Here is a 27694-nt window from a genome sequence, read left to right as displayed (position 1 = left end):
TACGCGGGGCGGGGGGTGTGTCCGCGCGCCCGCGCGCTCCCTTCCCGGGCGGGGAATCCGGGCCGGGTTGTGGCCGCGGCCGCGTACGTGAGCGCCGGGCCGGGGAGGGAGGGCCGGCCGGCCAGGTGGGCGCGAAGCAGGCGCTGGGCCGCGGCCGCAGCAGCCCCGAGCCAGGCGGCGCCGAGCTGTCGGGGCGGGAGCTGCCCGGGCGAGGTGAGCGGCGCGGGGCGCGGGGCGCGGGGCGCGGGGCGCGGGGGGGGACTGTGGATCGCGCGCGCCCCGCGGCCCCAACTTCCAGCGCCGGCCTCCGAGTCGCCGCGCGGACGGGACCGGCCGGACCTGCCCCCCTCGCTCGGACCCTTTCCGGCTCGGCGGTCCCGCTCCTCCTCCTCCTCTTCTTCCTCCTCCTCCTCCTCCTCCTCCTCCTCCACCGCGCCAGCGAGCGGGTGCCGGGCCCCGGGCCGCGCAGCGACACACCCTCGAGCGCGCGCGGGGCCGCCCCCACCCTGCTGGCCCCTCTGTCCACCCCCACTTCCTTCCGCGCGGTTTCACCCTGCCGCGCCTCACCGGTGCCCCCCGCCCCGCCCTCCCGGGAGCTGGCACTAGGGGCACGCGGGGTGCCCGAGCGGCTGGGGGGAGGGGGCCTCCCCGAGCGGGCCGGGAATTTGGCATGTGCAAATAATTTCAAGGCAACAGTTTCTCTGCCCGCCTTGGAGCCGAGGGCCGGGCGCCTGGGTTTTCGCGGTGCATTTGGAATCTGAAGCAGCCCACCTGTTTGGCAATGTGGGGGGACCCTCCCCCCGCCCTCTCGGCCTCCTCCCTCGTCGGTTCTTGGTGGCCTTGGAAGCCTCCAGCACCCGGCCCGTCGTGGGTGCAAGAGGCTCCTACCTACTTTCCTGACACCCCTCTAGTCGGAAAAAGCCTGTGTGGTGCCGTTGATGGAAAGTGGGTGACCAGCTATGGACCGGAGGCTTTCCAGCATGTGGGGTATAGGCGGAGGGTGGGGTCCCCAGGAACTCCGGGCCGTAGGAAGAAGCAGTGGAGTTCAGGCCTCAGCTACCTTTGCAGAGCTTGTGTGTTTGCAGTGAGGCCTGGCGCTCCAGGGAGAACAGTGCAGGCCCAGAAACCTGTGGTCTTGGGGAGCCCCACCGCCAGATGGAATGGTCTAAGAGCTTGGCTTGGAGGGAATGTCCTCTGACTGCAAAGGGGGGGTGGTATCCGAGTGGGGTGAACTTTGGAGATTGGACTTAGAGCAGTAAGGTAAAGGTAAAGGTAAAGGCCCTCTCGTTGATCGTCGATTTGCTCGAGCGGGCCCAGTAACGTCTCCATTGGAGACTTTGTTGTTACTGTGTCTGGCATATCGAATACTCTTGGTAGCTTGCCGGGCTCTCCGAGAGGGGTGGAGGAATCGAACTCGGGTCGGCCATGTTGGCCGCTTGTAAGGCGAACGCCCTACCCGCTGTGCTATTGCTCCACTTAGAGCAGTAAGCTCAGAAATAAGTCAAATGCATGTAGCGCCAAAGCATGAAAGTCGCCATAAGGGGCCAGAATGATAGCACAGCGGGGAGGGGGGGAGGGCGTTTGCCTTGCTGCAGCTGACCCCGGGGCGCAGGGGGTGGTCGATACCTGGCATCTCCCAGGGTCCTTTGAGCACCTCCAGGAGTGATTCCTGAGTGCAGAACCAGGAGGAACCCCTGAGCATCACCAAGTGTAACCCCAAAAAGCCAAAAACCAAAGTCTCCGTAAGGTGCAGGGGCAAGGGCTGCGCAGGAGAAGGTGCAGGAGTGAGAGGGGCCTTTGCACTGCGGCTTTCCCGACACAGGGAGATGGCTGTGGCCACACCAGGGCCTTTCCCTCAGCAGAAGGAGATGAAAGCTGGTGAGAGGCGATAGTGAGGGTGGTTCCAGTCCCTGAGAGCACTTTACCTCGAATATGCCGTATACACTTGGGGGGGGGGTGTCCCAGGGGGGCCTTTGTGGCATGAGAGAGTATTTGGAAAGTCTTTTCTTTCCTAAAATTGTTTTGGGGTTACACCTGGTGATGCTCAGGGGTTATTCCTGGCAGCACTTGAGATGCCAGGGATTGAACCTGGGTCGGCCGCGGGCAAGGCAAGTGCCGCTGTACCATCACTTCAGCCCCAAAGGAAGTTTTTCTTTCCAAAGTACTTGAGGAGACAGATCAATAAGCAGGAATGTCCTGTGTTTGGACTGGGATAAACTGGAAAGGGGAAGGAGGAGATTTTCCAGCCTTGGAGAACGCAACTTGCTCCAAGTACACAACGGGGCTGGTGATGGAGGAGCCCCCACATCTGAAGGAAAGAGATGTATAAAAACGAGCTCTTGGAAAGTCACGGTACTCCAGGGTTTGGGAGCCTCCGGCATGGGTAACTTGAGAAATCGGAAGCGTGTTTTGGAGAGGTGCAGTTCACACTGGACTGCAGAGAAGGTGCTAGGCCTTTGCCCAGCCTGCTTGAGCTAGGTGACCTGCAGGCAGCGGGTGGGTGTGTGGTGAAAGGTTGCCGGGGCCCCTGGGGGAAGAGGTGATGGGCACGGATGGAGCGTGGCGCTCAGGGCGAGGAGACTTTAGGAAGGCCTGCTTCTGAAATGCCAGCATGGTGCAGTCCCTGAATGGTGGGATCGAGGCGCACCCGAAAACGGGGCCATGGGCTCCACCCTGAGTCGGGGTTCAGAAATGGGGGGAAAGTTGTGTGGAATTATGCGAAACTGAAGACTGGAGCTTCCAGACAGTTTCACATTTGTTCTCCATGGAGACCTTTGGACTCTCCCTGGTGGCTCTTTCTGGGGCGGGGGTGTGTGTGGGTGTGAGCACCGAGATCGGGGAGCTGTAGGACGTCCAGGTGCAGGACCCCCGCCATGAGCAGGCCTGTTTTGGCTCCTGGGGCGCCCGGGTCCGCGTTCTCATGGCAAGGATGACGCGGGGTGGTTCGCTGAATGAATTCCCCAGGCCTCCCCTTGCAACATCTGAGGGCCGCCCGATTCGGCGCGGGATTGCAAAAGGCCACAGAAAGCGGAGAAGGCGCCCGCTGTCAGCTGGCCGGGGCCTGGCTCTCCCTTGGGTGGGGAGAGGGGCCGGCGGACTGGCCCTGAACCTTCAGTGGGAATCTGGCTGTGAAAACCCCACTGCCCGGAGCAGGCGCTTAAGCTGGTTTCATCACTTTCGAGCTGTGTTTTCTGCACCGTTTTTTAAAACCATGACCTGCGTTAGGACATGAAATGGACACCACCGGTGAATGCTGCACTTACTCTTGCTGGTAAAAATTTAAGTTCTGGAAGTTTGTCCTTCCTTTGCGCAGTGCTGTCTCCTCGGATGCATTTTTTTTTCCTTTTTTGTTTCGATCGAAAAGGTTTCTTGTGCCCCAGGAGAGCGGATTCCACCAGTTTGCATCACACAGGAACGGCTTGTAGTGGGATGTGGAAGGTCTTCAGGGGTAGAGCTTGTTCTGCTCGGTCAGTCGTCTGCAGTCACTCCTGAGCTCTGGAGAGAAGTGACAGGTCCAGGAGAGACAGGTGTTGGCGAGCTGTGGGTGTGGGGGGAGAGACCTCGTATGCCGCGGGGGTGCCGCAGGTGGCTTCCTGAGCCAGAGGAAAACCTGGTTCCTCAGGCCCCCAGGACCCGCACATGGCCAGAAGCCACTAGACTGACGGGGAGGTGTGTGTATTTGTGTGTGTGTGTGTGTGTGTGTGTGTGTGTGTGTGTTTGTGTGTGTGTGTAGGGCCAAGATGTGGCACTTGGGAGCGTGAATTGTGTTGGGGGCTGTGCCCTGTGCCATGACGGTCTCTAGGCCACACGAAGATGTGGCCTGTGAGGTAGATCTGAGAATGAACACTGGGGAACGTGGCATCCCCTGGTGTGGAATAATTCCAGCACAGATTCCATCATCAGGTGGGTGCTGGCGCGTACCACCCGTGGCCCACACGTGGATGTGGCTTTACTGAGCACAGATGGCAGCTCGGGACTGTGCGGAGCCGTGAGGTGGGACTGCAGAGGGCTGCCTGTCTGTGGGGCCTCTGCCTGCTTTCCCCTGAACCCAAACAGTAATTCAGGAGTGGGGGGAGGTAGGGAGGAAGGTGTTGGGTCCTTGTAAGCACCACTTGTCCCTCATGCCCCAGGGAGCTCTGGGCGTGGAGAGGGGCAGACGTCCCGGAAACTGCAGGATTGGGGGCTCAGAAGGTCCCTTTGGGAGGCTGCTGGCTCTGAGTGGGGCTGCTGGGACTCCTGGGGTTGCCTGACCGCAGGACTTTCTCTCACACTCGCTCACTTTTCGTTCCCTGGTTTGGGCCCTGTAGGCTGTTGTGGTTGTGACCTCAGTCACTGAGAGCCACACATGGGAACTGAGGCTTGGGGCTCACTCTCTGGCACCGGAGATTTCCGTGGGCTGCAACTAACTGCCTGACCTCCTTCCTTCCTTCCTTCCTTCCTTCCTTCCTTCCTTCCTTCCTTCGTTCCTCCCTCCCTCCGTCCCTCCCTCCCTCCCTCCCTCTCTCCATTTCTCCCTTCCTTCTTCCCTGCCTTCCTTTCTTCTTCCTCCCTGCCTTCTTCCCTCTTTACTTCCTTCCTTCCTTCCTTCCTTCCTTCCTTCCTTCCTTCCTTCCTCCCTCCCTCCCTCCCTTCTTCCCTCCCTCCCTCCCTCCCTTCTTCCCTCCCTCCCTCTCTCTTTCTTCCTTTTTTCTTTCCCTCCCTCCCTCTCTCCCTTCCCCAGCAGATCGTCAGTGGAGTGGACCATATCAGGTACTTGGATCGAATCCCGGTTGGCCCAGTGCAATGGCAAATACCCTTCCGCCTATGCGGTGGCTCTGCCTTGGGTTTGTAGCCCCTTCCGGTGGGAGTGGAGGTCCCACTAGTGAAGGCTCTGAGCCGTGCTTGGGAGCCAGGGACCCCAGGGGCCTCAGCGACTCTCAGACCTTCCCCTCTTAATGTCTGGCAGGCGTGACCAGGTGCCAGCCCGGTCTTGCATCCCTAGAGAGCCAGGTTGGGTAATAGCGTGGGGACGTGTGAGTCAGTACCACCTGTTATATTCTCAGGAGCCCCGGGTCTGTGAGGGGACGTGCCCTGCTTGCCCTGGGCTGTAAGTCTGATGGTGATAAAAGAAAACCGGGCTTTGTGCTGCGTTCTGAGTGGAAGCTGAAGCTTAAACTGGGAGACGAGCGACAGGACGGTGGGAGGGCGTTTGCCTTGCATGAGGCAGACCCCGGCGAGCACAGGGTCCCCCGAGCACCGCCCCAGAGTGACCCCAGGACACAGAGCCAGGAGAAAGCCCTGAGCACACTGAGGGTGGCCCTAAAACCAAAAAAAAAGCAGACAAACACATGAATTGGGGGGAAGTGAGGCCCCGTCAGCCTCCCTGCTGAAAGGACCCCGTCCCCTGCTCCCACTCTGCGCCGTGTCTGCTCGAGATCTCAGCAGCTGGAGCACCCGTTGGGGCATGGACCGTGTTTGCAAAGGGGTGGGCTGCGTGGTGTTACTCATTTAATCTGACAGTCGTCTGCAAGACCCGTTGTGAGCAGCTCTGAGTCAGCCTGGAAGGGGGTCTGACCGTGAGTGCCCTGGGTTCTATTCTTAGCCTTCAGCTCCGCGCTCCCTCCCCGAGAGCTGGAGGCGAGGGTGCAGCGGTTTGCTTGTTAGCTGGGTGGAGGGTGCCGAGGTAGGAGGGAGGCCTCGCGTCTTTAGAAGATGGATCCAGGCATCTCAAATGAGGGCCCGGATTCAGAAACGAATGTGGCAAGGAATAAACGTCAAATCTGGTGGTGTTTTTCCGTAATTTTTTTGTTTGTTGGTTTGGGGCCAAACGTGGCAGTGCTCAGGGGCTACTCCTGCCTCTCTGCTCAGGGATCACTCCTGGCCCGGACTCTGGGGACTATATGCTGGTCCTGGCATCGAACCCGGGTCAGCTGCCTGCACTTTGCCCTCTGTGCTGTCTCTCTAGAACTGTTTAGGAGTCTTAAAACCACAGGGAGAAATGATTTTGCGAAACCTTAAGAGGCATCTAGGATATGATTTTAAATCTTTTTTTTTTTCTTTTTGGGTCACACCCGGCGATGCTCAGGGGTTTCTCCTGGCTTTGAACTCAGGAATTACTTCTGGCAGTGTTCGGGGGACCACATGGGATGCTGGGAATTAACCCGGGTTGGCCGCATGCAAGGCAAACGCCCTACCCACTATCATTCCAGCCCCTGATTTTAAATCTTAAGAAAATAAACAAACAAACAAGAGAAAACAGAGCCAGAAGGAGGAGAGGAGTTAGGCACTTGCCTCTGTGTGGCCAAGCCCGGTGTGAGCTCCAGTGTCTCTTACAGCCACCAGGAGTGATCCCTGAGTCCAGAGCCAGGAGTAGGCCCTGAGCAACCCTGGGTGTGGCCCGCACCCTCCTCTGTTCCCCACCCTCAAGAAAAGACCTTGGTGCATAGATAATAACTGGGAGGAAGCAATTCTCATTCCAAAACACTAGTACTGCTTGCTCCTATATCCTAGTTTTCAAAGGGGCCACTGAGACAATATGGGAGAGGTGGGAGTCTCATGTGAAGCGGTCAGTAAGTTGCATCCAGAGTCCCTGGTTTACGTCCTCTCTGGGGATGTCCACTGCATGAGTGGACAGGTGTCCACTGACATGGACGCACTGTCCTAGAGTCAGGCCGGCAGCCCAGCTGGACAGCCTCCCTCGTCTGCATGGGCCACCTGTGGTTTCTGTCCTGGGCGCCTCATGGGGATCTCTCTGGGCCTCCCTTCGTCCCTTCTGCTGTGGGTACTGGACACACTGGCCACAGTGCTCTGAGGCTACACTTGGTGGGTCAGCCTGAGGCATGCAAGGCCGGCCCTACAGGTTGTGGTGGCACTTAGCAGCGAGCCCAGCTCGCCAGCACCCGTAGGCAGGTTTTGGTTTGAACAATCTTTCAGCTCTGGCAGAGGAGACGCCATGGATGAAGGTGGCTGGCTCATCTGGGAGGAGAGTCTTGAACTGGTGGGAACCCGCCAAACCACCGTCCTTTGTGTCATTGTGGCTGTGTCTCCCCCAATGAGCGTGCCCGGGGTGCCTTCACCAGTGTCTGTCCGTGCTCCGGCTGTGTGCCGGGGTGTCTTGTTGTAACTCGCTGTGGCATTTGTCCCTGGGTGGCTTTGCCTGCTGAATGGCCCCTCCGGCGTCCCCTGCTAAAGTCTTCAGTATTTCTAAGTCAGCTGTTGCCTTGCTGTGGTGTTTGCGGAGCTCCTGGTGGGCTTGGGGGTGCTCTGTGCCAGCTTTGTGTGGGGGATTCTCTCAAATAGTGCTCAGGAGATCTGGGGGCCCCAGGGGTGATTCTCCGCAACTGGGCCACCAGTTCCATTCAAGCCCCTGAGGATGTGCTGCTCAGTCATGCTGGGGGTCCCTGGGCTGTCCTGGGGTAGTTGTGTGGGGCAGGGAATTGAACCCGGACTGGGTGCTTGCTGGACGTGTACGTGGTATCATCTCTCAGCACCCCCAGCTGTCCTTCGACACATCTTTTCTCCCCACGTGTGACTTGTTTCTCTCTGCTGCAGCTGTTCAAGGATGTGATGGGGTCAGCTGGTGGTCCCTGCACACAGTGTGCCATGGAAGAGGCTTCTGCCCTTTGTGGTCCAGCGTGGACCCACGTGGGAGGCAGAGGCGGGTCGGGTGGGAGGAGGCAGGGCAGGTGGGAGCGATGCTGTGAAATTGTTCGGGAGAGTGTCTGGTGCAGCCCTGAGATGGGTGAGACTGGCAGGCGGGGCAGGCCCAGCATTGACAGGAGAAGCTGGCAGCCCCCGATCCCAGGATGCCTCTGCCCGAGCTCCGTGGGGCGACTGGCGGGGGGTGGGGTGGGCTCTGCTTCCCGCCTTCTCAGGGACTGAGGTTCAGTGATGTCGCCAGTGTCAAAGTATCTCTTGGTGTCTTTGGATCTGCCCTATCTGTGGAAGGGGGCGCACACTGCTAGGCTACATCCCACAGCAAGAGTTTTTGGCGAGTTCAGTGGAGAAGGGAGACGCGTGGATGTCTCTCTCCTGTTTGGAGACAGTCACAAGATGATTTGCAGGTCCACAAGATGCTTGCACACATTTCAGCCTTGGGGGAAAAAGAGCCTTGTGCCAGAAAGCGCCCTCTCTTTACACGAAGAAAAACAGTGTGGGGGGCATGTGACTCTGGGAATGACCCATTTTATTTATTTCTTTACGAAAAAAAAATTTTTTTTGGCTTTTTGTGTCATACCCAGTGGATGCTCAGAGGTTACTCCTGGCTCTGCACTCAGGAATCACTCATGGTGGTGCTTGGGGGACCATATGGGATGCTGGGGATTGAATCCAGATTGACTGTGTGCAAGGCAAATGCCGTACTCGCTGTACTATCACTGCAGCCCAGGAATGACCCATTTTAGATGCTTGTGATAGGTGGAAACAGTAGGGACCGGGGAGATGGTTCAGTGGTTAGAGCACAGGCCCTGGGTTCCATCCTGGGCACCGGATAATAAACATGTAGGTAGTGCCTGGTGATTTGTCACCGACATTGGTGTCTCTGGACTCCTGGTGGTAAAGGGCTGCAGCTGCCCATTGACTGCTTTGTGCTGAGAACGGTTTCCAGGCCACACAGCGGGACAAGGGAGGATTTATTTGGCCGCACCCATAGGTGTCTGTGTTTCTGTTTATTGTTGGTTTGGGGGACACACCCTGCCAGTGCTCTGCTCAGGAGTCCCTCCTGGCGGGGCTCAGTGGACCAGATGGGGAGTCAGGGATCAGAACCAGGTCAGCCGTGTGCAAGAAAGTGCCCTGCCCACTGTGCTGTCTCTTTGGCCCTTTTTTAAAAAAATTGTATTTGGACTTGGGTCCACGTGTGGTGGTGCACAGGGCTTCCTCCTGGCTCTGCCCAGGGAGCCCTCCTGGAGGGCCCCGGGTATCACACCTGGGTAGGCTGCCTGCAAGGCAAGCTCCTTAACCTCTGCACTCTCTGGGCCTTTGTGTGTGTGTGTGTGTGTGTGTGTGTGTGTGTGTGTGTAAAATTTATTTTTGAAATAAAAATATTATATTTGGAGGTTTTTTTTTTTAGGAAGGGGAAGGAGGGAGAGAAAGGGAGAGATAGTACCGCGCTCAAGAGCGAGCACGGGCTTCTCCAGAGTCAGAGAGAGAGTTCCTACACACACCCCAGCATTAGGTAGGAGAGCTTCACAGTCCACATCTCGAGGGAGGAGATGCGGGCCACACATGTGCCCGGCCACGCGGGCACAAGCAGCACATGGGCTCGGGCAGCATACGCGCCACTGTGTGTTTTTAGAGCAAAACAGGAAAAAGGACAGACGCCCTCTACCCTTTCTGTCCTCTGGTTATTGGGGACCCGGAAGGCCTGGGAACTTATTAGGCTGAGCCTGGGGGGTCAGCGCCCCCTTTCCAAGTGCGCTGCGGAGGGCTCTCCCCACACTGGGCTTCCCTCATGCTCTCGCTCCGCAGGCACCTTGTCGTCTATTTTTTTCTCCCTTTTTTCTTTTTTGATCTTTGGGCCTCACCTGGCTGTGCTCAGGGCGTACTTGCTCCTGGCTTTGTGCTCAGGGGTCACTCCTGGTCTGGGGGTTGGGCCCGAGTCAGCCGTGTGTGAGGCAGGTGTCCTGCCCGTTGTCCTGTCACTCACGGGGACTGTTGCCACCGTGGCACTCGCTCTGCTAGAGCCGTGGAGCTCTCAGCTGCCTGCTGGCCCTGTTACAGTTCTGCAGTGGGTGGCCGGTGGCGGGGCACAGGGCCTGCTCTGAGGGGGGCCTTTTTGTCTTTTCCTTGGGTGTAATTGAGAAATGATTTGTATAAGGCCCAGTGCTGGGTTCCGAAACCCCCCACCTTTTTTTTTTCCTTTTTGGGTCACACCCAGCGATGCACAAGGGTTACTCCTGGCTCTGCACTCAGGAATTATTATCCTTGGTGGTACTCAGGGGACCATATGGGATGCTGGAAATCGAACCCAGGTCAGCCACATGCAAGGCAAACGCCCTACCCGCTGTGCTATTGCCCAAGTCCCTCCAAAGCCCTTTTGACAGCTGCTTTTTAACGTATCTTTTCTTTCTTGGTGGGGTTGGGAGCATCCCCAGCGGTACTCAGGGTTACTCGTGCCTCTGTGCTCAGGGATCACTCCTGGCAGGGCTCAGAGGACTATCTGGGGTGCTGAGGATTGAACCCGGGTTGGCTTCATGCAGAGCAAGTGCCCTGCCCACTGCACTGTTGCTCCATCCCCTGGCAAGTGCATTTTGGGGCAGGACAGGTTCCTTGGTCCAGAAAGGTTCCCTGCAGCCAGTGAAATCCACCTCCGACCTCCTGGCCCCATGATCCCTCTCACCTGTGGGTGCTTTTGTGTGGTGACTGGTGCACAGTGAGGCCAGTCCTAGGCAGTGGACAGGCTCAGCAGGCCACATTGCAGGCTTTGCGGGCTGGAGTGCACCCAGGGTGACCTCTAAAGCCCCCCCTCCCCATGGTGTTCTCAGTGGTTCTGTGGCTGTGAGCAGATAGGAGCGGTTCAGAGCTGGGGCCGGCTGGATGTCAGGGATCAGAACTGCAGGCGCGGGGTGGGGTGGGGGGGAAGGGTGGGGGTGGGGTGTGGGCAGAGATTGGCCAGAGCGCCAGCGACATGCTCTGCTCCGCTCGCAGAACTGGAATTTCTCCGGGACCGCCCTCCGGGTCCCCCAGACACCCCCTGTCCTACCCCCTCCTCCCGCCTCTCCTTGAACTAGTATCTACATTTCACAACCCACAGCGCTGCCCGCCCAGCGCGAGGCTGGTGGGACTGAAACCAGATCCCGCTGGCGGCCACGGGCTGGGCTGGCCCCCGGGAGGCTCCCTCGGCGGCCGAGCCAGAGGCTGCACACACAGGGATGAAGTGCGGCCAGCCACGGCCCCAGCACAGCCGGGAGGGCGCGGCCTCGCACGCAGCTGTCTCGGGTCCCACCCCCCAGCTCCGCCTTCTGCCCAAGTCCTCCTGGAGGGACCCTGAGTGCAGAGCCAGGAGTGCGCCCTGGGCACCACCAGGTGTGGCCCCCAAACAACAGGAAAGTGTCCAAGAAGCCCACATTCTTCCTTCCTGTTTTTGGGGGTGGCCCTAGTAGGGGGCCACTCCTGGCAGTACTTGGCCAACTGCGCTGGACCTTCCAGTGCTCTTGCCCAGACACCAGGCCCACCCTGAGGTGCAGGAACAGGGCTGCCGGGATGGACTCTGGCCCTCACCCAGCAAAGCCTGCGTCCCTGACCCCGGGCTGTGACCCTGGCCTCCTGCCGCCTCCTTCAGAGACTCCCACAGTTCTGCCAACGCTTCCTTACGCCAGCTCGCTCGGCGCAGCTCTGCTCTGGGGGGAAGGGCCTGGCCAGTCTTTAGCAAATGGGGATCTAAGCGGACCACCAACCCCGGGGAGGCGCTGGGGCTTGTGGCCCCACAGCTGCCCATGGGCCAGGGTTTTCCGCTGGGGTGGGGTCACCGCAGTGCCTGCCTTGGGTGGAAGGGGCAACATGTCCCAGCTGTCACTGGAGCTATGATGGCTCCACCGGCTCGTGGGTTCCTTCTGGACACTCCTGGCTGCACACGCCAGGGCCTGGCTGCGACCCCCCGAGCCCTACGGCCTGTGTCCAAGTCCCCTCCCACTCAGGGAACCTGGGAGCTGGAAGGTCACCCTGACCACATGCTCAAGCTGCCTTCCGTGGGGTTGTCAGCCTGTGCAGCTAGGGTCTGGCTGAGGCTCTGCATGTGCATACAAACACACACACACATGCACACACGGGGGCTCAGCACCCCAGCTCTTCATGCATCCATGCACACAGGATAGCTCTCGGCATGTGGGGGAGCCAGTGCCTGCCCTTGTGGTCATCTCGTCCACTTTCCAACCACCATCAACACAGTCTCGCCTGAGAGTGCCGTTCTTCCTAAGCAGGTGACCCTGGAGGACCTGCTGCTCACTGTCCATGAGCCCCGCCCATCCTGGGCTGAACCCTGCTGATTTCCAGGGGAGCCATAGCCCAACTCTGCCCCGCCTCCAGCCCCGGACAGTCTGTGCGGAGGTGAAAGTCCGTTTGGAACCCCGAGCGCATGGGGGATCCATCACGGCGACTCAGGGCCGCTCTGCCTGGAGTTTCCTTCCTGATGTTCTTAGCGGGTTCTCAGGCCTGTTGGCCATGCCAGCACGCTTCAGCATTCATCAGCCATGGCTGTCGGTCAGGCGGGTAGCAGTGAGGTTTTAGGGGTGACTTTTGCAGTCAGAGCTGGAAGGGCAGACCGGTGGTGGCTGCCCCATAGGGTCCTATGAGAATCTCCAGAAGTAACTCTTGAGTGCAGAGCCAGGAGGAACCCCTGTGCATCGCCGGGTGTGACCCAAAAAGCAAGGGAAAAAAAACACTATGGGGTGTCTGAGCGATAGGACAGTGGGGAGGGCGTTTGCCTTGCAGGGGGCTGACTGGATTCAATCTCTGGCGCTGTGCATCGGTCCCCTCAGCCCACCCGGAGTGATCCCTAAGTGCAGAGCCAGGAGTAAGCCCTGAGCACCGCCTGGTATGGGCCCTAACCAACGCCACCCCCAAACCCTCTGAAGTGGGTCATGCGAGATGGCTCAGTGACTCAGAACATAAACACCGTGTGTGATGTGCAGTGCTTGCTGCCCGTGTGCGCCACGGTCAGTGGCCAGCACTGTAGCCACGTGCCATGGCCCTGCTCGCCGGGGTGTGTGAGTGGCACAAGCAAATGTGGTTGACCGCGGTCAGCACTGCAGCAGAAAGAGGGGGAGGGAGGAGGGGGAGATGTTCAAATAAGAATCTGATTCCTGCCCACAGGCCAGGCTCTCCAGCAAACCCGGACCCCTCCAGCCTTGCACGCTTGCGACCCCGGGGTACCTGGAGATACACAGATGCTGCATTCCTTTGCTTTTCGTGGCGGGTTGTAGGGGCCACCTGCTCCTGGTGGTACTGGGATGGGGACATAGAGTGCTGGGTGTGGAAATCGGGACCGTCTCACACCATTGCCCCTCGCACATCCGAACCTCGCTTCCTCACGCATCCTGGTCCTGCTTCTACAACAAACCAACCTGCTTCCTCACACATCCCAACCCCGCTCCTTCACACTTTTTTTTTTTTTTTTGCTTTTTGGGTCACACCGGGCGGTGCTCAGGGGTTACTCCTGGCTCTGCACTCAGGAATTACTCCTGGCGGAGCTCTGGGAACCATATGGGATGCTGGGGATCGAACCTGGGTCGGCCGCGTGCAAGGCAAAAGCCTTCCCCACTGTACTATATCGCTCCAGCCCCAGCTCACATTATTTTTTTGAGGTACAGGTAGTCATCCCTGCAGTGCTCAAGGACTGTCCCCATTTGGACGACCTGGAATGTGTTGAGGGGTCCACTTTGGGGTTCCTAGACCCGGGCTTTCACTGTGACCCCTTGCTGGCTTCCCCAGGCCCTTGCAGGCTCCCCTCCACTGGCTCTGGCTCTTCGTGCAGAGGAAGGGCCTTCTTCTCCCCCCAACATCCAGGAAAGCTGCAGATACCTGGGCAGAGTCGGTTGTGACCGTCTTGGGGAACCTCAAACTTCCCAGCTGTTCAAAGGGAATTTATTTATTTATTTATTTATTTATTTTTTTGGGTCACATCTGGCAATGCTCAGGGGTTCCTCTTGGCTCTGCACTCAGGAATTACTCTTGGCGGTGCTCAGGGGGCCCTATGGGATGCTGGGAATCGAACCCAGGTCGGCCGTGTGCAAGGCAAACGCCCTACCCGCTGTGCTATCGCTCCAGCCCCTCAAAGGGAATTTATCGTTCCTCCGAATTTCCTTGATTCACTGGGAAATAGGAGAGACGGGAGCATGGTGCAGGGGGGCTTGGAAAGCGCAGAGGAAGAACGCAGGTTTGTGGGGTGATGCGCGTCAGTGGTCAGCGGTAGTGCTTCGGCTGGGCCTCCCTGGGAAATGCTGAGTCAGCACCCGCCACCCCACCCCACCCCCTACCCCGCCACGGTGCCTGTGGGGGGGGTTCCTGCTCCCCCATACCTAGCAGGCCTCAGTGTTTCTTTCCCTCCTGCCTCACCCTTTTTGTTGCTCTCCACCTCTTCTTGGGGCCACACCAGTGATGTTCAGGGCGTACTCCTAGCTCTGCACTCGGGTCACTCCTGCTGGGCCTTAGGGAGCCTTTGGGATGTCGGGGATCAGACCACGAGGTCCTCCCAGAGCCCCGCAGACTGTGTTCTCCCACACGTCACTGGGTGACTGATGTGTTTGCTGCGTGTTTGCTGTGATCAAGGTTCCTTGATCCGCTGGAGCGAGATTCAGGGTGACTGGCTCAGCCCTGCTGCTAGAACGTGCTGATGCCCAGTGTGGCGTCTCTGCTTGCTGCTCGCTCACAGGCCGGCTGAGGGATCATCCCCACCTCCAGGGGTCCCCGGCAACCTTTAATCTCCAAGGCTGGGGCTTCAGTGCAGTGGGCAGGGTGCTTGCCTTGCACCTTGGGTTCGATCCCTGGCATCCCAGGTGGTTCCCTGGGCCCCACCGGGAGTGATTCCTGAGCGCAGAGCCAGGAGTAACCTCTGAGCACTGCCGGGTGTGGCCTCCAAACCAAACCAAAACCAATTTTAGGCATCCTGTTAGTCCTGAGAGTCCAGTTTCAAGTTTTCCCAGAGTCTGAAGCATCCATGTCCTTCTCCTGAGCCCCAGGCCTGGGGGTCGGCACCTGAGAGTCCAGTTTCAAGTTTTCCCAGAGTCTGAAGCATCCATGTCCTTCTCCTGAGCCCCAGGCCTGGGGGTCGGCACAGGGGGTGGCTGAGCTGGCCGCTCTGTGTTTCCTGGTGCTGGGGAAGCTTTTCTGGGAGCACTGGTGGCCGAGCCTGGTGCCTGCTGGAGTGATGGAGAAACTTATTTCGAAGTAGAGAGTCTAGAGCGATAGTACAGTGGGGACGGCCTTGTACTGGTCCCCAAGCACCGCCAGGAGTGATTCCTGAGTGAGGAGCCAGGCGTCAGCCCTGAGCACTGCCTGGTGTGGCCTCAAAAGCAATAAAATAAATTAGAGGTTCCACGGGGTTGGCACTTGGGGTTGAATTTGGGGCCTTGCCTGTCTGCCCCTTTGATTGTCTCCCCACCTGTTCACTTTTTAGGGGCCACATGGGTGGGACGGGGTATGGGACTTGGGGCCCCCTCATGAGACCCCCACATATGCCCTGAGTGCTTGAAGGGGGTGCAGACCACTGTGTGCCCTGCAGTTAGGATCTTTGGAACTTTCTGGATAGAAAGGCATCCCGGGAACGCTTGAGGTTGGGAGCTGTTGGGAGCATCGGGGCGGTGACTGAGTCTGGCCTCCTGACCAGCTACCGCGGTCCCTTGCGGGGGTCCAGCAGGTGGTGTCTCCATGTGGGGACATCTGGGGCAGCGGGGAGCGCCTTTGTCCCAGGGGTTTTTTATGTGATTTTTTGCTTTAGCCTTGGCTTAGTCCGGCCTCTGAGTGAGCTCTGACCACCCCAAAGCGGGGAGAAATGAAGGTCTAGGGGCTGAGGTACAGCGGGGAGGGTTCTGGCCTGGCACGCAGCTCACCGAGGTTTGATCCCCGTCTCCCCAGCGGGTCCCTGAGCCCCTCCAGGAGTGATCCCTGAGTGCAGAGCCAGGATCTGAGTGCAGAGCCAGGAGTCATCCTTGAGCACAGCCAGGCGTGGTTCTAAAAATAGGAAAAGGAATACTCAGAGCAGATGGAGGAGGGTCCAGTGGAACGAGCCTGGCGTGCCCCGGGCCCTGGTAGATGTGACCCCCTCAACCCCGGGGACTGCTGCAACAGAAAGAGTAAAACGAGCCAGTTTCTGATCCGAGATTCCGAGCAACACGCAGATTATCAGCCCGCGGGCCGCGCCCTGCAGCCTCGCTCCTGTGCCGTGGGACAGGTGAGGGGATAAAATAGAAAGAGGGACGCCTGGCGTGGACCCTGGAGGCAGCGACTGTCCCTGTCTGTACCCGCTCACTGGGGAGGGACTCTGCCAGGTCACCCTCCTTGGCTTCAGCAGAGACTGCGCACTGCGTCCTTGGGGCTTAGGGCCTGTGTCCTGGCTGTGTCATCGGACACTCTCCTGGGTGCCACCACTGTCCCCAGCGGTCAGCAACCCTGCGTGTTGGTGCCTCCCGTGAGCATGTACACATGCATATATACATGGACATACTTGTGCAGACACATACACTGACACGTGCACACAGGGACACATATACACACGTACACACATATACAGACACAATCTGGCACATGCATACAGACATACATGTACTTACATATATGTATACATACATTCTGGCACATGCACAGAGACATACACACGTGTACTTACATATATAGACACATTTTGGCACATGCACACAGAGGCACTTAGACACACATGTACTTACATACACGTATATGCACACACACGGACATATCACATATGCACTTACTGAGAGACACATATATCTATGCATGTCCACACAGATACAGGCACATATGCACACAGACTTACAAACACACAGCCACACACACACATACACATGCACAGGGACCGGCCATGTCATGTCACATGTCCAGCAGTGAAAGAGGGACAGGACTGTGCTATCAATCTGCCTGCCCTTGCTAGTGCCAGGTGTCCTGGGGGACTCACACTAAGGGCTGCCAGCTCCACCCCCCGGAACACCACTGAGCCTGGACAAGTGTGACCCTCTAAACATGAACTGAAACAGCCTCCCTGCAGCTGTGGGCTTTGGTGCCTGTGGGTGTTGACTTTTTGGGGGCAGCCACCCCCTGTGGCTACCTGGGGCAGCCCAGGAGCGCTCAGACACTGCTTTAGGCTGCAGCCAAAGCCCCCCTCCCTTCCCCTCGCTGCCTGGGGGGGTCCTCACACTTGCCCAGAGCGCAGGAGGGACCATCCCACCTGGCTGTGGCGCTGGGGACCACCCTGGACCCCAGGCAGAGCCGGCCCTGTGCCTACAAGGTGAGGGGCTTGCCCACTGGGCTCTCCCGCTAAGCCATCTGTGAGGCGTCAATCAAGGAAAGGTCCAGAAGCATGGCCTCACTCAGCACTGAAGTGGGGGCCCCTGGTGGGGACCCACTCATCCTTCTTGGGGTTTTGAATCACCCGCACAGGGCTTATACTCCTGGCTCTGTGCTCAGGGATCACTCCTGACCTCTATGCATAGTGCGGGGGATGGAGCCCAGGTTGGCGGCTTGCCAGGCGAGCCCTTTACCCACTGTTCTGCTTCTGGGTCCCCCCCCCCCCCCCCCGAGGTGAGGCATGTGATGTGCCCGTGGTACTGTATCACTGTATGTGGCTCCTTGAGCACTGTCAGGTGTGGTGCCCCACCCAGCCCCCCAATAATAAAATACACGTGAAAATTAAGATTTGTGTATTTTACATACAAATGCAATTTGCGAATTTAACTTGTGTAAAATTGAATTCAAAAATTAAAAGTTGGGCCTCCTGTAAATGAAAGAATGAAAACACAGAAACACATTTCAAGAGGGACTGGGGTGGGGGTGGGCGCTGAGAGAGGCCAGAGCACAGAGCAGGAAGGACCCCTGCAGGAACTCCCCCACGAAGAGCTTCATGCAATCTTGTCCAAGCTGCCCCAACAAAAAGCACAAACCTGCTTTAACTTAGAAAAGACTTAGAGAAGCTGCTTCCCGGCCCGTGGGCCAGATCCCTCAGGCTCCGTCTGCAGGCGGGAAGGCCAGGAATTTTGGAAATAACTACCCTTTCTTCATTTTCAGGGGTGGAAACCTCAAACTTCCTGTTTGGAAAGTGGGGGCGGCCCCGGGGTTGTTTTTGGTGATGAGAAGGGCGGTTTTGGGGCTCTGGGTATGTGCTGCCCTCTGGTGTTCGTTGGTGGTTTTGTGGCCACTGCTTCTGAAGTCCCGGGGCCATGAGGGGGGAGAGAGAGCTTCTCAGGGTGTTTGGTCCTGGTGAAGATCCCACACCTGACGTTTGTCTTCCTTTGGTTGTTCTGATTCAGTTCCACGATGTAAAGCCTCCAGGCACATAAGAGATTCCTTGGGATCTGCTCAAACCGGGATCCCCCTGCCTCTGCTTTCCAGAGGCTTCCTGGAGGAGGTGGTTGGCTTTCTCATTCCAGACCTTGAAATTCGGAATTAAATGCTGGGGTGAGGGGAGAGAGAGAGCCAAAGCCTTTCGCTTAGCATTGCCCGTGTTCCTCGGTGCATGTGTGATTTGGGAAACGCCGACTTAGCCTCCCTCCTGGCCGAGGGAGAGGGTTCGGGGAATGGAGCCTGTGGGGTGCTGGGGCTGGAACCTGGGTTGACTGCGTGCACAGAGTATCCTGGCCACTGTATCCTCCCCCCACAGTGGACAGTGACTTTGTAGCAATCAAAGCCCGAGTCGGAATCCCGGACACGGGAACCATCAACATTATTGGACTCCACAGAACCTCAGTCACTAAAATCACGATCACGGTCATCCTGTTGTTCCTCGATTGCCTCGAGTAGGCACCAGTAATGTCTCCTTCGCCCTAGCCCTGAGATTTTAAAAAGTGCCATATTCAAGCTCTTTCAGGGTTAGGAGAATGAGACCCATCATTGTTACTGGTATTTGGCATATTGGGTATACCACGGGGAGTTTGCCAGACTCTGCCGTGTGGGCAGGTTACATTCGGTAGCCTGTCAGGTTGTCCAAAGTAAGAATGAGATAATAAGATGTCGCGCGGCCGCAAATGCAGCCGTGTGCTTCCAGGAGCTGGGTTTTATAGGCTCTGGGTCTTTGCTGTTGATGGGATTACACGGTGCTGGCAGGGGCTGGGAGTAGTTGGTGGGTTTGACCCCTACCTACTGGAAGATGGAGGATCTGGGTGGAGGATGCTCAGCCCCGATCCGAGCAGGCTTGGAGATCTCAGCCCTGGGACCCACATGCCTTTGTTTCTCTGCTGGTACCTTCATGCGTGTGGAGAGTGGTCTCAGCATGCTTGTGGCTGGTTCTGGAGGTCTTCTGCTGCCGGGGCTCTGCTCGGGGTGGGGAGGGAAACTCAACCTGCCCCCTTCCAAGGTGAGGACAGCCAGGCGTGGGGGCAGGAGACTCTGCCGTCACTAAAATGAAGCATAAAAATGGGTGCCCCCCGAAGGGCTCGTCCTAGAATCCGTGCAAGCAGTTCTCTGCTTACTGGAACTTTGCTCCTCATCCCCTCAGGCCCCGGGAAAGAAGAGGGGCTGGCCGAGTTTCCTGGGTCCCGGGCCCTCCAAGAGCTCTGGGCATCTGTCTTAGGTTGCAATCCATCTGTCCCCGCAGGAACGGCAGGAGCATGGCCAGCGCGCTGTCCCGGCGTCTGGGCAAACGGTCCCTGCTGGGCGCCCGGGTGCTGGGCCCCCTTGGAGTTGCACCCTCCCTGGAGCCACAGGTCGAAGTGCCGGAGGAGGCAGCCACCACCAAGGACGCGCCCTGCCCCGAGCAGCCCCAGGAGGCCCTGCAGGCTGCCAGCCCTGCAGGGCTGCCCTCGACGGCCTTCCAGCCTGGGCAGAAGGTAGGTGGGAGGCTCGACTGTCCCATGTGTGGGGACTGACTGGGACACAGACCCTCTCCCATTGCAGCCGGCTCCTGAGACAGCCAGAGAAGGAACTGCTGCCACTGACCTGAAGTGGCCGGCCGCTCAGGTCTGGACCCGGGTTCTCCTGGAAGCTGTGGAAGCTGGAGGCTGGTGATGTTTTGTCTGCCTCAGTCTACAGCTTCTGCCGGGCAGATGCCCCTGGGAATCTTTCTCTCCCCCAACACAGGTTTCCAGTGGCCCCCTCTCCTGGCACAGCCCCCTCCAGCCCCTTCAAGGGCCTACAGGGAGGTCCCTGCCATGTGTGGTCATCTAGGGCGGCTGTCCAATCCCTGCATCGAACGCTGTCAGCGGGAAGGTTGGGATTTGAGGGTACCTGGGGACAGCATGCAGATAGATGGGGCCTTTTTTTTTCCTTCTGATCATCCAGCTCTCTGCTTGTGTGGCTGAGTTTTATTTTTTTTGGGGGGGTGGGGAATATCTTACTACTCCTGTCTTGGGGGTCCTTCTGTTGCCTTTTATTGACTTGTTTGCTTTTTTTTTTTTTTTTCTGGGTCAAACTGGGCGATGCAGAGGGGTTACTCCTGGCTCATGCACTCAGGAATCACTCCTGGCGGTGCTCAGGGGAGCGTATGGGTTGGTGGGAATCGAACCGAACCTGAGTCGGCCACATGCAAACACCTTACCTGCTGTGCTGTCGCTCCAGCCCCGACTTGTTTGCTTTTTTAAAAAAATTTTTTTTTTTGCGCCTCCCAGCTGGTCTTGGAGCCACTCCTGGGGATTTGAGGCGCAGTAGTGTGGGCCCGATGGTGAGGTGCTGGGAACCCCCAGGAAAGCAAGGCGGGGGCTGGGGACCTCCCGCATGCCATGCACCCCCATTTCATGCACTCTCCGGCCTTGTCACAGTCTGTCTGAAGCGGGTCCAGACCCCCGTATCAGCAGAAGAGAAATCCCGGGAGAGGGCAGGTCTGCTCGGCACTCCTTGGGGGCCACGGGGGGGTGGCTGGGGCTTCCCGCAACCGTGTGTTGGGAGAGGTGGGGGCCCCAGGGGTAGCGGGCGAGGTGCATCTCTGACCATCGGTCTCTGCCCCCAGGTGGCTGTGTGGCACGGGGCCCCAGGGCTGCCGGAGCACAGCTGGGCAGAGGAGCCAGTGACCGCAGGTCTGCCGGAGCGGAGGCCGCTGGGGCGTGGCCGTGCCCAGGAGGTGCGGGCAGCTGAGGCACAGGCCCCCCTGGAGCCGAGCCCCCAGACCCCCGTCTACAGACCCGTGTCCAGGAACATCGACGTCCCAAAGAGGTGCGGGGCGCGGCCTATGGGGGCGCTGGGGGTGCTGGCTGGGCAGGGCGGGCAGCAGAGAGGTCCCAGATATCCAGGGCAGTGCTTGCTGTCCTGGAACTCAGTTAGAGCCCTGGGGTTTGGCCGAGGATGGTTTTATTTTGAGGGGGGAGGGGGTGTGCCTTAGTGCCATGCCTGGTGGTGCTCAGGCCTTAACTCCCAGCTCTATGCTCAGGGGTCACTCCTGGTCGGGCTCAGGGGACCCTGTGCTATGGCGGGGATCCAACCCGGTTGGCCGCTTGCATGGCCGGGCTGTGTTCTCTCCGGCTGTTTGTGATTAGTTTCTGTTGCTGCTGTTGTGGGCCTCTCCTGGGGGTTCTCTGGGGACCGGGTTGTGTGGGAGCATCCATGCCCCGGGACTGTCAACTCTGCGCTGCTCTTCCCTGCTCCACTCCCAAGTGATGCCAGGGCTCCGCTCATCACTCACCCAGGGTACACGCAAACCGGAAGGGAGTGTCATCGGCCTGTGAGATGCGGGGAAACTGATTTCCCTGGGGAGTGGGCTGAGGTTTGGGGTGTCTCAGTCACTGAATTCCAGATGGATGGCCAGCGTCTGCTGCCCTCAGCCACAGCCGGCCCTGGGGCCAGGCAGGGGGCGTGTCAGTAACACTTCATCAGGGGACACTAGGATCGAAATTTTGAAGTTTTGTTTTAGGTATTTTTTCTTTTCTTTTTTCTTTGTCTTTTTGGGTCACACTTGGCAATGTTCAGGGATTCCTCCTGATTCTGCACACAGGAATTACTGCTGGCAGTGCTCAGGGGACCATATGGGATGCAGGAGATCGAACCCGGGTTGGCCACGTGGAATGCCCTCCCCACTGCCTGGATTTCAGGATTTAAAAAAAAAACTATTATTAATTTTGTTTGTTGTTTGGGGCTACACCTGGTGGTCTTGGGGGACCCAGCGGTGTTGGGGGGCCAGACCCAAGCTGGCCCTGAGCCAGGCCTGCTTACACACTGCTGTTTCTGCTGCTTCATATTTGGTTTTTATTTTATTTTTTTGCTTTTTGGGTCACACCTGGTGATGCACAGGGGTTACTCCTGGCTCTGCACTCAGGAATTACTCCTGGAGGTGCTCAGGGGACCATATGGGATGCTGGGAATTGAACCCGGGTTGGCCGCATGCAAGGCAAATGCCCTACCCGCTGTGCTATTGTTCCAGCCCCGGAACTGGCAGGTTTTGAACAGAGCATCCCCCAAGCACGTGTCCCTCTGTCTGTGTCTCTCCTCCACATGCATTGTTCTGAGATGCTGAGCCGGGCTCATGCAGGGTCCACGCTCATCACACGTGGACGCACCACCAGCCCACCTGTGGCCAAGACCATGTCTGTCCCTGTATTCCATGGACTGACAGAGAATTTGCTTTCGACATGGGAAGGAAAGGGCTAGGATACCACGCCAGCCACGGACGTGTTCCTGGGTTTCATGGATAACCCAGCTGGTCTCGCTGCTCCCAGTCCGGTGGCAGAGTGAAGCGGGTCAGGACCTTCGAGCACATGTGCTGCTGCTCAGGTGTAGACCAGCCTCTGGGAGTCCTCTCAGCTCCTCCTGCTGGCGTGTTCGTGAGACGGCCACTGAAGTCTTGCTTCCCAAGAATGCGACTATGGGTTTTGTGTGCATGTGTGTGTGTGTGTGTTTGTGTGTTTGTGTGTGGTGGGGGGGTGCTGGGGACCCAGCCCAGGACCTCACATATCAAGGTTTGTGCTTTCGGTCTGAGGTGAGAGCGACAGCTGGGTGGGCTGAGTGTAGGGTCTGCTCGCGGGGCCTGGTGTAGACCCCCGAGCTTTGTCAGGAGTGACCTCTGAGCACTGACCCAAGAGTAGCCCCAGAGCCCCAGTGGGTGTGACCCGAGCCTCCTACCCCAGCAAAATAAATCTGTGAAATTTTATGGAGCCCTGAGGTTTGTGTCGGGAGATTGGTTTCCGTGCTCCCGACTTTCTGTTCATTGCTTCGTCCAAACTCGATGCTTGACGTGGAGAGTGTCATTGTCTCAGGGAGGGGAGGGCCCTGAGATGGATAGTCGCTTTGTTAAATAGGAGACGGGAGAGGTGGAAGCACAGGCCAGCCCCCCTGGAACCCCAGTTGGTTCCCTGAGTCCACCAGGAGTAGGCCCTGAGCACCTCCGGGTGAGGCCAAGAAAACAAAACAACAGCAACAACAACAAAAAGAGCAGGAAGATGAAGATTAGGGGTCTAGCCAAGAAGCCAGGTATCAGACCTACGTTGGAAGGATAGCACAGTGCGTAAAGTGCTCGCCTTCTACTAGGAAGCGGCTTACTCTAGGCGACCTGGGTTCGATCCCTGGCACCCCATATATGGTCCTTGAATCCACTTGAGCGCAGAGCCAGGAGTAAACCCTCAGCACAGCTGGGTGTGGCCCCAAACCAAAACACAAACGGGAAGGTGGGTTTTGTACTTTCAGCAATGGGATGTAGGTGAATTAGGGGTGAGGGGGGCAGCCTGGGGTGTCAGCTGTGTCCACCTGCCCCAGCTGCAGGAACCGGGCGGAGCTTTGGCGCAGGGAGTGCAGGCGACAGCCTGGCAGGCAGTGGGGTGTGGGGGGTGGCGGGGAGGCCAGGAGCTCACGCGGCCTCTTGGCTTAACACAGGAAGTCGGACGCAGTGGAGATGGACGAGATGATGGCGGCCATGGTGCTGACCTCCCTGTCCTGCAGCCCCGTGCTGCAGAGCCCCCCGGGCGCCGAGGCCAGCTTCTCAGGTGAGGAGGGGGACCCCGGGCGACGGGGCTGCTGGGCCATCACTGCCTCAGTTTCCCCTGGAGGTGGGGAGCCCTCGGTGCACCCTGGAGGTGGGGAGCAGGGCTGTGGGCTGCTCCAGGAGGAGTGAGCCAGGCCTCGGGGAGCATGTGCGGGTCGCAGGGGGAGAAGCCTAAGGAGGCTTGTCCCCACGCCCCAGACAGATGGGCCCCCCAGTGTGGGCCCCCCAAGTCAGCACCCCATTGCTTCGTACGCCTGCGGCAGCATCAGAATGAGGCCTGGAAGTGTCCTCAGGGTGGGCATCTGCGTCCGCCCTGTGTGTGGGGGAGTCCCGCTCTCAGCCCCCAGTTACACCTGTATATACACACACACAACTATACCACACACAGTGTACCACAGACACTTGTATCACACACCTATACAGTACACAGATACACAACTGTACTATATACACACACCTGTGTCACATACACACCTACACATATGTATATACATACATACACATACACCCACATAACACACACACACTTGTATTGCACATCTTTACATACCTATACCTGTATAATACACACCCCTGCACCGCACACTGATACATTTACACACACTCACACCTACATCATGTACACTCACACAAACACACACACCTGTACACATACATTAACACACATCCACACCTGTACCATATACATGCACACAAACACACACACTTAAACTGACATTTACACTTCCCCACCTGAACCATACACACTCACACACTCAATTATACATAAATTTACACACCACTTGAACCATATACACTCACAAGTACACACACCTGTACCACATATATTTACACACACCTGTACCCCTTACACACACCACACATACATAAACTACACGCACCTATACCACACACACAACATAATGCCACACATACACATGCACACAACATACTATACACAGCACATGCACATGTGTCCATGCATGCGTCAGCTCCCGTTGAGACGGGCCGTTCTGGGCGGAAGTGTTGTGTCTGGCTCAGTCCAGTGACACCCTCCTGCTCCCTAGTGTCCCGCGCGGCCTGCGACCCGTGGAAGGAGAGCGGAGACGTGTCGGACAGCGGCAGCAGCACCACCAGCGGGCACTGGAGTGGGAGCGGCATCTCCACCCCGTCGCCCCCGCACCCCCAGGCCAGCCCCAAGTATCTGGGCGACGCCTTTGGCTCGCCCCAGACCGACGCCGGCTTCGAGACCGACCCCGACGCGTTCCTGCTGGACGAACCGGCTCCCCGCAAGCGGAAGGTGCGTGGTGAGGCGGGTGTCAGGCCGGGGTCCCCTCCGGGCTGGGGGGGAGCAGGCCTCAGTCACGTGTGTTCCCCCCAGAACTCCGTCAAGGTCATGTACAAGTGCCTGTGGCCCAGCTGCGGGAAGGTCCTGCGCTCGACCGTGGGCATCAAGAGACACGTGAGGACCCTCCACCTGGGGTAGGTGCCGGCCAGAGCCTTAGTGCCTGCGGGAGTGGGAGTGGGTCGGCCCCAGCGGGAACCTGGGGAGCACTGATCCCGGAGCCCTGCTCGGGCCCAGAGGAGGGAGCCCCACCCCACATGTGCACATGCTTCCTTATCGGGAGGGGAGGGGGCTCCTTCCTCCCCTGCCTCCCTGGTGCCTCGGTTTCCCCCATCCTGGAAGCGAGGCGTCACGCCCCTGAAGGGCCGGGTTCTCCCTACAGGGACACCGCGGGCTCCGACCAATTCAAACGGGAGGAGGATTTCTACTACACCGAGGTGCAGGCGAGGGAGGGGGCGGCCGAGCCCGTGCCCGCCCCTGGTGCAGCCAATGCCCCCCTCGCCCTGCTGCCCCCACCCGCGCCACCCTCGGGGCCTGAGCAGGGCAGCCCGGAGGCCCGCCCGCCTGCCCGCGCACTCAGCAAGTCGGCGCCTGGCTCCTTCTGGCACATTCAGGCCGACCACGCCTACCAGGTATGGGGCGGGGTGGGCACACGCTGGACCCCTGTTGTCCCATGTCGCCCTCCCTGTGCGGGCATCAGCAGCGGGTGGGCACGTGGCTGGCAAGGGCCTGCCCGACCTGGTTTCCGTCCGCACTGCCACACCGTCCCCTGAGCACCCGGGTGCAGCTCCCAGGGTCCCCAGCACCTCCCGGGTTCCTGAGCCCCCCAGGGCCATGAGCCACCCTCCCCCCATGCCCCTGACAGCCTCCTCAGCACCCCACGGGAGCTGCCTCCAGAGGAAAGATCGGTATGGGTGTCCTGAGTTCTGGGTTGCTCGCTCTTGAGCGGGTTCTAGAACATTTTGGGTGAAGACCTGAGTAATTGGGTACATGGATTTGGTCGGAGAGGCGGAGGGGGCGGTCACATCCCCTCTCAGGCTGAGCTCTGGGCTGGCCCCGGTATGGAGACGCAGCAGCCGCTCCGGGAAGGCAGGACCTCTAGGCTCACCCCCCTGGTGTCCCCGCAGGCCGTGCCGTCTTTCCAGATGCCCGTGTCCCCGCACATCTACACCAGCGTCAGCTGGGCCGCCCCGTCCACGGCTGCCTCCCTCTCTCCGGTAGGTGGCCCCGTCCATGGATGTCCCATGCTCCTTTAGGACTGCTGCCCAGGCCCATAGGAGGATGAGGGGCGTCTTCAGAGTGAACCTGGGCCTGAGATCAGGGTCAGGGCCAGACTGTGGGTGGATGAGGCCAGGTCATCCCGCCTGAGCGTAGTTTCTGGGGGTCTCAGGCAGCAGAGGGAGGAGATGCCGGAAATTGAGAGAAGAAGAAGTGGGCACCTCTGGGTGGTCAGGATGCCCGGGACCCGGGGCCTGAGGTTGCTGGTCCCGGATGTAAAGTGGACACATCCAGGACCAGGTACTGTGGGTTTCAGCTGGATGTGAAGTTTTCTGATTGGAGGCCGAGAGGAGCGAACAGCAGATAGGGCGCTTGCTTGGTAAAAGGTTAACCTAGATTTCATCACTGGCACTGAGTCCCCCAAGCACTACCATAGGGAGCCCTGAGCACAGAGCCAGGAGTTAGCCCTGAATCCTGCCCAGAGTGGCCCCAAAACAAAGTGAAAGAAAACAGTTCCCTGTCAGGCAGGAACACGCCGCCATTGGTGCCCTTCTCTGCCCACCTGCCTCCGGCCACACCTCTGGCCACGCCCCCCCCCTCCTCCCCCCCCCCCCCCCCGGTTCTCCACCTCCCTCCCCGAAGCACCTTCCTTATAGTTCCTGCACTCACCTCCCGCTCACAGCCTCTCTCTCTCCCTCGGCCAGGGCCGGAGCCGCTCGCTTAGCTTCAGTGAGCCACAGCCGCCGCCTCCTGCCGTGAAGTCTCACCTGATTGTCACTTCTCCACCCCGGACCCAGAGCAGTGCCAGGTGAGAGGGTCTGACATGTGGTCAGCCTGTGGTCTGCATCCCTGGTCTGTGTCCAGGGTCTGTGTCCAGGGTCTGTGTCCATGGTCTCATCCTGTAGTTTGGTCTGATCCTATGGTCTCTGCCCGTGGTCTGATTCTGTGGTCTGTACCTGTGGTCTGATACTGTGGTCTGATCCCGTGGTCTGACCCTGTGATCTGATCCTGTGGTCTGATACTGTGGTCTGATCCTGTGGTCTGACCCTGTGATCTGATCCTGTGGTCTGATCTCATGGTCTTTTCCTGGGGTCTGTGCCCACGGTCGTGTACCCATGGTCTGTGCCCATGGACTGACACCATGGTCTGTGCCTGTGGTCTGACCCCGTGGTCTGATCCCATGGTCTGTGCCAGGGGTCTGTGCCTGTGGTCTGACCCCGTGGTCTTCTCCTGTGGTCTGACCCTGTGGTCTGCCCATGGTCTGTGCCTGTGGTCTGACCCCGTGGTCTTCTCCTGTGGTCTGACCCCGTAGTCTGTGCCCGTAGTCTCACCCCGTGGTCTGTGCCCATGGTCTGTGCCCGTGCTCCTGTCCTGTCCAGCACACTTGGGGCTTCAGCATCAGGAAGCGTGGCGAGCCTGGGGGGAGGCTGGTGGCCCCCACTTTCTGCCTGGCTGACGGTGTCCTCCCACTTTGCCAGGAAAGGCCGTGGCGAGGCCAAGAAGTGCCGCAAGGTATACGGCGTGGAGCAGCGGGCGCAGTGGTGCACGGCCTGCCGCTGGAAGAAGGCGTGCCAGCGCTTCCTGGACTGAAGCCGAGAGCAGGAGTGGACTGGGGC

At 58.8% G+C, this 27694-nt stretch overlaps 1 protein-coding gene across 1 annotated transcript; it reads left to right on the top strand.

The window, feature by feature from the left end:
- The first annotated feature begins 32 nt into the window (after positions 1 to 32).
- ZNF395 (zinc finger protein 395) lies at positions 33 to 27694 on the top strand. Its single transcript, XM_056113933.1, has 10 exons — positions 33 to 213; positions 19232 to 19463; positions 20579 to 20781; positions 23428 to 23537; positions 24583 to 24815; positions 24897 to 24997; positions 25243 to 25492; positions 25988 to 26077; positions 26783 to 26886; positions 27557 to 27694. The coding sequence occupies exons 2-10, from the start codon at positions 19245 to 19247 to the stop codon at positions 27666 to 27668; spliced, it is 1422 nt and encodes a 473-aa protein (XP_055969908.1). The 5' UTR covers positions 33 to 213; positions 19232 to 19244; the 3' UTR covers positions 27669 to 27694.

Source organism: Sorex fumeus, unplaced genomic scaffold (assembly GCF_029834395.1).
Source record: "Sorex fumeus unplaced genomic scaffold, SorFum_2.1 ptg000024l, whole genome shotgun sequence".
Classification (NCBI taxonomy): Eukaryota; Metazoa; Chordata; class Mammalia; order Eulipotyphla; family Soricidae; genus Sorex; species Sorex fumeus.
The sequence above is the reverse complement of the archived record's forward strand: the minus strand, read 5'-3'. Positions and strand labels throughout refer to the sequence as shown.

Excerpts from the sequence above, each read along its gene's own strand:
- ZNF395 (XM_056113933.1), top strand. The coding sequence starts at position 19,245 with ATGGCCAGCGCGCTGTCCCGGCGTCTGGGCAAACGGTCCCTGCTGGGC. Across the intron at positions 19,464-20,578 it reads CCTTCCAGCCTGGGCAGAAG|GTGGCTGTGTGGCACGGGGC; the intron begins GTAGGTGGGAGG and ends CTCTGCCCCCAG. Across the intron at positions 24,816-24,896 it reads CGGCTCCCCGCAAGCGGAAG|AACTCCGTCAAGGTCATGTA; the intron begins GTGCGTGGTGAG and ends TGTTCCCCCCAG.